The sequence below is a fragment of the Hyposmocoma kahamanoa genome, unplaced genomic scaffold (genome assembly GCF_003589595.1).
Source record: "Hyposmocoma kahamanoa isolate Upper Pololo Valley unplaced genomic scaffold, ASM358959v1 62, whole genome shotgun sequence".
Lineage (NCBI taxonomy): Eukaryota > Metazoa > Arthropoda > Insecta > Lepidoptera > Cosmopterigidae > Hyposmocoma > Hyposmocoma kahamanoa.
This window is the reverse complement of record NW_020653850.1, coordinates 13,642,928-13,652,066: the sequence shown is the minus strand read 5'-3', so window position 1 is coordinate 13,652,066 and position 9,139 is coordinate 13,642,928. Positions and strand designations below refer to the sequence as shown.

Below are 9,139 nucleotides of genomic sequence, written 5' to 3'. Positions count from 1 at the left end.
GGACAGGCGTGTAGGTTACCATCAGGCGCACGACTTGTTCGTCCCGTCCCTCTACGGTTCGGGATGACACACACAACGTACAGGCAGACGATCCATAGACACACAGACAAAGGCTTTACCCGTATAACTCCCCTCTTTTTGTATCGGGGTTTAATAAGAGAACAAAAACTATAAAACCGAACGTGATAATTATCAACCAGTAAAGTTGTTACTTTACTTGTTGGTAATTATCACTTAAATTGTTATTTAAGTCAACAAAATCGATAACGATGCCTGTCGCAACTCATACTCAAATTACTTTTAATTTAAACAACAACAATTTTCTAACTTGCAAAGTTCGACCTTGTCGCTGATGGTAAAACGATCGGTTTATTCACAAGTTTCTATGCTTCAATTTGTATTCATGTAATAAATTTTGAAAACCATAACTTTACAAATGTACGCATGTTTCAGAGATACCGGAAATAACTTCTACGTCTTTTCAAACTGCCCAGTCTTCCACAGTCCGCGTTATTTAGTCGCTCTTCACCTGATGGCAGTACTTCTTGACCTACCTTCGAGAACCTTATAATTTTGAATGAAGATCATTTGCCAGCATTTTAAGGAAACTGACAGAGATATACTCAGAGGAGCTTCATAAATAAACGAAAGGGTCCCACTACTATCACTGAGATTTGCAAAACGGCGACTAAATACTAAGATGTACCCTAGAATATTCTTGAAAGCGACGTTTTCAACATGGCAAAGAATATAGTGTCTTATGGTTAGAGAAAGCCAAGTAAACGAATTCAATAATGTTTGAAGAATGAATACAGAAAAAAATATCTTCTTGGCATTTGTTTTCTACATTTTGTTTAGCTACATGAAGCGCATAATTAATGCGATAATGGCAAAATATTTATCTTCGACCGAGTTCAATGAACATGTCAATTTATTGGTAGTGACGACTGATTGTGCAAATTGTGATGCGAGCAATTTGCGGTTGAATCCACCTGGCAATAGGGTGTGCTGCGGTGCTACAGGGATTTGAAGTAATTTAGTGGACTAGACCGCTCTATTTCGGGTTTGTTTGGTAGCTCCACTTCTGCACTTCCCGTGACAGATGCTCTGTAATTATCCGAAACTCTGTAAATTAAATTCTCTGCCTCTTATATTGTTTATACACAGTAAAATACTCATTACTGCTAAGTTAAGGTCGGTGATCGATACCTATGTCATTTTAAGTTTAAAAGTATTATAATTCCGTGTGTCATTGACTTACAATTATATGGACGTCGGGTCCGCGCTAAAAGGTGTCCGAACTTATAAGGCGTTAAAATCGTATGCAGAGCGTCATTCACGCTTTAGTCTTCGTTTGTTCGACTGACAGCGAAGCAAGCAAAATTAGACAGTACTGCGATGACATTACAATTTAAATTCAACGTTTTAGCTTTTTCATATTCCTTTACATGTCACTACGTTCAAATAGGTTGCCTTGGGACATTTTTTTCGTGGTTTTTGTATTAAACCCGTCGTCCATTTATTTGTAAGTCAATGTCTATAGTGAATAGAGTACTCTGTTATTTATGCAATTTACTTAATCGAAAACATACCCGCATATAGAGAGCTGAGTGGCACTGAAACTGTTATGAACAGGCGTGTAGATCAGGCGCACGATTTGTTCGTCCCGTCAATTGATATTAGAAAAAAATGCTACGGCGTCTCCAGCGGCGAATACTTGCCAGGTGAAGCCTGAAAACCACATTGCACACAACAGCACATTGCTCAGGCTTTACCTTCTGTTGGACACAGTTTTAAGCAATTATTGTATTAAATGTTGTATTTTTGTATTGAAGAATAAAGTCTTTTTATTTATTTTTATTATTATTGATTAGGTTTCAGTTCAATTCCGTGTGTTAAGTAACATGAAGGTCAATTATTTATATCTCGTCAAATTCTGAACGCCTACAGACAGTATAGTAAACTTTACCCTTGTTGAAAATTAATCCAGATCACCCCTGAGTGAGAAGCAAGCGATGATAGCTATTCAGATACTCGTCTTTAATTAATCTTGATCGTGGGCTAATACAATGTGTTTATTTATATGTTACCGTATTGATTTTTCTCACTTCGAAAGGTCAAACAGCCTTATATTATTAACGCATTTTATCATCACAGCTCGGCGTTAAAAGTTATTAATATCTTATAAAATATATGACACTTATGATCTAATAATTACATTGTAACATACATATCGTAGAAAATGTCTGGAAAATAACGCACACGCTCTTAGCCCTGGATTAGGGAAACCCTGCATCGCTGGTACCATGGACACACACATAGACAACCACAAACTACACCCAAGCTCACGAGAGAAATAAATGTAGGTCATACAAATATTTCTGCGTGGCAATCCAGCATGATAACCGTTCGGCCACGGAGACAGTTACAAAAACTTAGTACATCGAACGCAACAGCTATGTTTTAAATATCGCAAGTGATAAAGGGATCATCAGCATGAAAATGAGTTCAATGTTTCGCATTTATTCCGTAACTGGCAAGATATGGACAACGTACTGTTTGCTAATGATGCGCCTGCGATTAACACCAGATTTCACTGTTTCGCCTCAAAACGGCTCGCACTTCATTTGTCTCGGTTTGCTAAATATTGTGAATCATGGCGCAATCTCCGGCCTTATAATTTTAGCACAGAAATGGCTAACATCAAAAATTTATTCTGCAATACAGCGTTTAAAGTTACATAACATCTAAGTGTTTCCTTAATGTGCTTGTTGCAGATAACAGTACAATAGTTTTACATTTGTGCTCGAGTAAATAAAATAAAAATATTAATGGTCGTAGGTAGTCAGGTACTTTTATTTACATTTGCTTTTTCATGACTCAAACAGAAATTAAATTTATTTTATATTAAAATGGATTGTCAAAATGAACTATTTTAGGTGCTTAATGAACAACTCTTCAGCAGGAATAAATACCATCGTTATCAAAGATGTTTAATTCAATATTATGATCTCATTTTTGAGTTACTACAAAAATCGAACTACAGGATTAGTACTATTACGGGTATGGCAATCTATTATAAATACTAGTTTATTTCATTCAACTCACTTCATCTCGTAGATTTAATGTCCTTAACCAATCGCTCATTTTCGATCTGGCTGTTCCTCGCATGCCGAGCCCAAAAGGCGAGCTACCGGTCGTCCGTAAGTAAAACTGTCCACTGGTTACACTCGACGACCCATACCCTAGAACTGCATAATCATCCGTATCACACGCATTTGCCATAAAATGCTTCCAACTTTTACAACGAATACCTATGAAAGATTTCGGAGTTTTTATGCTTTGCGCGTATACTTCAGCAGCACGTAAATGACAACAGGTAGGCATAACACAACCCGGCTGCATGGGCCCTCCACCATTAAGATAAAAATCTGCGTGACCCAAAGGCTCGATCACACCTTGCACTAGTCTATTTGAGTGAATCACATCCACATAACTTGCGTCCGTTTTATCCAGTCTTTGACCACTGTGCGCGTATGAGAAGCATGGTCCGGCAGGGTCAAGTCCTGTTATGCGACCTAAGCGACGTTTTTTGAACTGCCGAAAATATTTCCCTGCCCAACCTGCGATGTGAGCTCCCAGACTTATACCAATTAAATGAAAGTCCTCGGCGTTCGCTCCAAAATCTTCTAAGTTGGCGAGTAAGTTAGCGAGTCTCTTGCCAATAAGAGGAGCGTTGTGAACGCATTTAATATATCCTTCATTGAGCATTGCCTCAGCGTCGAGAAGTAGGACATTGAACATTTTCTTATCGTTGTAGGCATGACCCAACTCTTGCGGCAGGGCGGACTGAGAGCTGTCTTTATATCCATGGATCACAACTTTAGTCTGTTTCGTGATATCGTATAAAGCAGGTTGCATGAGAGCAGCGAAAGTTTCGTTGATTGGGAATGACATTACCGCGTTGTCGCCTAGTACAATTATTTTTAATGTCTCCAATAATTCCGTCTGGTCGCTCATTAAACCCTGGTGCAGGTCTGCGATCGCTCTACCTGTAAAGGCGTAAAAATCCTTTCAAGGTGGTAATGAGATATATATTTTACCCTGTAAAAAACATTAAAGGCTTGCAAAAATAGTTACAGATGAGAGACACGTTGAAAAATAAACGTGTAATATACTTACACGCTCCAGAGAAAGTTATGTAAACGGATTCCGCGAATGACAACCCTGACTCTGAACGTCGATTTTGAATAGTTTGCGAGTCTGCTACAAGGACACTGCACAGTAAGAACGTAATCAAGAGCATAAGGCAATTGTGGTTCATGGCGGCTTGGCTATCTGTTAGCCGGCGACCCTCCGCTGGCAACACGGTCACTGTGCCACTGCCACCGGCCGTCGCTCCAAGAGAAAGGTCCGCCAAACGTTCTCGCCACGCTGCCGCTGAGAGAGGGGGCTATCTAGTACAATTTTAAATATCGGACATTGATACCGCATAAGGTCACGGAATGGCTTATTGTTTTTTTTTTTTCATTTATGGTCATACGTTTATATAACAAAGTCAAGTCAAGGAAGTTTCATGATTATTTTTATTATTTCTTGAATTTTCTTATTAACCCAATGAACTAAACGTTTTTTTATTGGGTCTGTTTTTATTTTCGACTTTTTCTCTTACTCTTGGCTAGATTTAATTGTGATCGTTAATGTTTCTTAAATATCCATAATTATTTATTTCACATTTATCCATCTTTATTACCAAATCAAAATCATAAATCCTAGCAAAACCTATTACAACATAGGTTTAAAAAAAATACTAAACATAGTATTTATATTCTCTCTGAATAAATACTCTAGAACAATGATATTCTACAATATGTTTCACTTCTCTCTTGCGAAAGTTGAAAGTTGACATTTTTTTAATAGTAGATATACTCATATCACATCGATCTACATTCAAAGATCAAATCTCTAAGGCTCAAGTCACAATGCGGCAGAGTCGAAACGCCGTGTCGCGTCCTGTTTTTCAACTACAACTCTACAACGCCGGGCAACGCGCGTCGATGAGCGTCGACGCGTGTTGTCGCGCGACGACGCTCGCATTAGTGCGCCCGGATCACAGTGTGGTCGGCGTCTGGCGCTTCACTGCGCTCAAGTGACGCTTCGCTGCGCTCAAGTGACGCTTCGCTGCGCTCGAGTGACGCTTCGCTGCGCTCAAGTGACGCTTCACTGCGATCAAGTGACGCGCGGCGACGCGCGTTGACGCGCATCGGCCCCCGTTTCCATATTTGCATAACACAAATTTGTACCTCAATAATGGGAATATATTAGGGGTTAAAGTATGAAATTGCCGTTTTATTGCAATAGGTTCTTGGAATTTTCATAGAATCTTCATGGTTTGAGGTTTTCGAATGAAACTTTTTTCAAATGGTTTCTGTGATTTTTTTTTTTAATTTGAAACATTTGAATATCGACTTTCAATTGTTTTTGTTATTCAATTTAGACAAGAAGGAGCAGAGAGATTAGAGAAAGATGGATACTGCGAAAATTCGAGTGATTTTTGAATACGAGTTCCGACGCGGAACTAACGCGGCAAAAACAGCCCGCAATCAATGCTGCGTTTGGAGAGGGGTCTACTAATGAACGCACCGTGCGATTTTGGTTTAAACGCTTTCGTGATGGAAATTTCGACTTAAAGAAAGAGCCACGAGGAAGACCGCCTAAACAGGTGAATAACGATGAATTAAGAGAGATAGTGGAAGCCGATCCTAGTCAAACTACCCAGGAATTAGCGGCATGGTTTAACGTTACCTTACCCACAATATTGACTCACTTGCGTCAAATCAATAAAATAAAAAAATACGAAAAATGGGTGCCTCATGATTTGACTGATCTGCAGAAAGAAACACGTGTTGAAACTTGTGTTGCCTTGTTGAACCGGTACAGAAATGAAGGAATATTGGATCGAATTGTAACATGTGATGAAAAGTGGATTCTTTATGATAACCGGAAAAGAAAAATGCAATGGCTGACCCCAGGTTAAATGCCACAACAGTGTCCTAAAGCAAAACTTACCAATAAAAAGGTAATGGTAACTGATTGGTGGTCTCAGCATGGTGTTATTCACTATAGTTTTCTCCGATCTGGTCAAGCAATAACGGCAGATGTCTATTGTGCCGAACTCCGAACCATGTTGACAAAACTAGCAGTAAAACAGCCCCGACTCATGAATCGATCTTCACCATTATTGCTCCACGACAACGCGAGACCTCACACAGCACGAGAAACCATTTTGACCCTTCAGGAACTGCAGTTAGAAACCATTCGTCATCCTCCGTATTCACCAGACCTTGCTCCAACGGACTACCATTTTTTTCGTGATTTGGACAATTATCTACGTGACAAGAAGTTTTCTTCCCAGGAGGCAGTACAAAATGCTTTCACACAGTTTGTGCAGTCTAGATCGTCGGAGTTCTATCGCAAAGGCATTAATAACCTTCCCATTAGATGGCAGCAATGTATAGATAATAATGGCAACTATTTTGATTAAATAATATTGTTAAAAATTTAAAAAATAAACAATTTAGATTTTCAGTACAAATCGGCAATTTCATACTTTAACCCCTATTACTATAGGCGAAAAACATGACGCGTCGCGACGCTTCGACTCTGCGCCAGTGTGAGTTGAGCCTAAATTTGTACTAATAACCATTGACCTACCAACTAATAACAAAATTTTCTTGTTATGGATAAGCGTCTCGCTTACCTCCGTCTCACGGCTTGTTTTAATGTGCCAACGATATCAAAGTTAATGATTGGGAGACTTTCCATTCGTTTTTAGTAAAGCGATCATTAGTATATATTTAAATAGGGCGCACTATAAGTTTCCGGAACTAGCCACGTACATAAACAATATTTAAAAAGTAATTACAACATTTGAAAATGGAACTCTTCGACTGTAGAATACAGTTTGTTTCATCTGACTGTCACTTGTTTTTATTGTTATAATATGGCGTCATTTTAGCAATTGGTTGTCTACATCACCATGGATTTAACTCGTGAAAATTTTCGTAGTATGATTTTCTACGACTTGAGTATAACTTAACAGGTCAGCAGAGCTTCGCTCGGCTTCAAACTGCTTTTGGTGATGAAGCAGTGGCATAAATGTTTTCAAAAATGGTTTATTCGTATGAAAAAGTGCATTAACGGTAGCGGAGAATATTTTGAGAAACAATAAACTAATTTATGACTATTTATAGCATTTTCTTCTTATTCATTCCGGAAACTTATAGTGCGTCGCACGTACGGATCTTGAACTTGGAATAGGTTATGATGGGCTAATCACAACTCACGATTGCTTGTAGTACAACCAAAATCTTTTGTTTTTATTTAAGTGTTGTAAATCATCATAATATCTTGTCCAAATATATTTTTTATGTAACTTTTTTGCTCAATACAATAATGTACAAATGGCGGACTTAATGCCATAATGCGTTGTCTACCAGTCAACCACTGGGCCAAGAAAAAAAAAGAAAAGGTTGGTGGCACACCTAAAACAGAAAAAAATATGATAAGCATCAGCCAAAATTTTAACATATATTTTTACGGTAAAGAAATAAATATAATACAGCATAAGCATACTTATATAATAAACAATATATATAAATATATATATATAATATTACTGGACTTCAGCAGTGCTTTCAAGTCTGTCGAATATGACATCCTGCTATCACAATCATCTTACTTGAAAGCCACATATAGAGAAATTAAAATCTAAACTGCTGCGGCGGGTGCATTGTGTGGAAATGTGAAATGCTTCCCTAAACAAGTACGCTATTTTATCTACAATTCTCTTATAAAACCTCACATTCATTATCTGATTGAAGTCTAGAGAACTGCTAGTAAAAGTAATCTGAAAGAGATTCAGATTAAACAAAACAAGTTAATTAAAATACTTTTCGGGTATAATTCTTGCACACCTACGGATAAAATATATAAAGAAACAAGAATACGATAATAATAAAACGATGTCGAGTACACATAAGACTTGCATGCTAATAAGGAAAATCCTAAACAACAATATAAATACTGTCATTCGTTTGAAATAGAAATCTCAACTGTAGAGTATTAAACTACGATGAAGGTGCTAAACTGAACAATCAACTGCCAAATTACATTAAAAATGCAAAAACGATAGCTGGATTCAAAAATAAATGTTTAAGCAATGCAAATGCTTAATGCTTATTCATTCTTTCACAACCACACAACCCTCACAACACAACCATCAATATATATATATATATATATATATATATATATATATATAATTTTCCTGAACTTCAGCAGTGCTTTCAAGTCTGTCGACTACGACATCCTGCTTGCTATTCTCCACTCCAATAGCATCTCCTGGCTGCGATTGCCTGGTTCTCAGACTACCTTCACAATCGCCATCAAAAATTCAATAATAATGACTCTTTTTCTGAATGTTCTCCTTTCATTTCAGGTGTACCACAGGGTAGCGTACTCTCACCTCTTCTTTTTTCACTATTTATAAATGAGCTCTCTAAATTAATTTCTTTTCCAGTCCACTTATATGCAGATGACTTGCAAATTTATCGACATTTTGATAGAGCCGATTCTCACTCTGCTATTGAAGCTGTCAATAGGGATCTTCTTGTGGTGAAGTCGTTAGTTGACGCGTTCGGTTTGCTTGTGAATCCTACGAAGGTAGCAATACACTGTATTGCAGGTTGGATTTTAATAATCTCCCCAAAGTTTCGTACGATGGAGTGAAGCTTGAATATACAGATAAAACAAAGAATCTTGGCCTAATAATTGACCATACATTGTTCTGGAGACCACAGGTAAATGAAATTAGTCGGCGTATGTGTGTTAACTGCCTCCGTGGCCGAACGGTTACCATGCCGGACTGCCACGCAGAGGTCCCAGGTTCGATTCCCGGGCCGGGCGAAATATTTGTATGACCTACATTTATTTCTCCCGTGAGTTTGGGTGTAATTTGTGGTTGTCTATGTGTGTGTCCATGGCACCCGCGACACAAGGTTTTCCTAGTGCGGGGCTATGTTGAGTGTGTGCGTTATTATTATTATTATTATTATTATTATTATTATGCACTTTGCTT

General features: G+C 38.0%; 1 protein-coding gene across 1 annotated transcript; it reads right to left on the bottom strand.

Moving 5' to 3' along the window:
* Positions 1-1,692: 1,692 nt before the first annotated feature.
* On the bottom strand, positions 1,693-4,448 carry LOC113229784 (lipase member I-like). The gene is made up of 3 exons (XM_026463466.1): positions 4,183-4,448; positions 3,109-4,052; positions 1,693-1,731 (listed from the first exon to the last, which is right to left on the bottom strand). The coding sequence occupies exons 1-3, from the start codon at positions 4,322-4,324 to the stop codon at positions 1,693-1,695; spliced, it is 1,125 nt and encodes a 374-aa protein (XP_026319251.1). The 5' UTR covers positions 4,325-4,448.
* Positions 4,449-9,139: the final 4,691 nt, after the last annotated feature.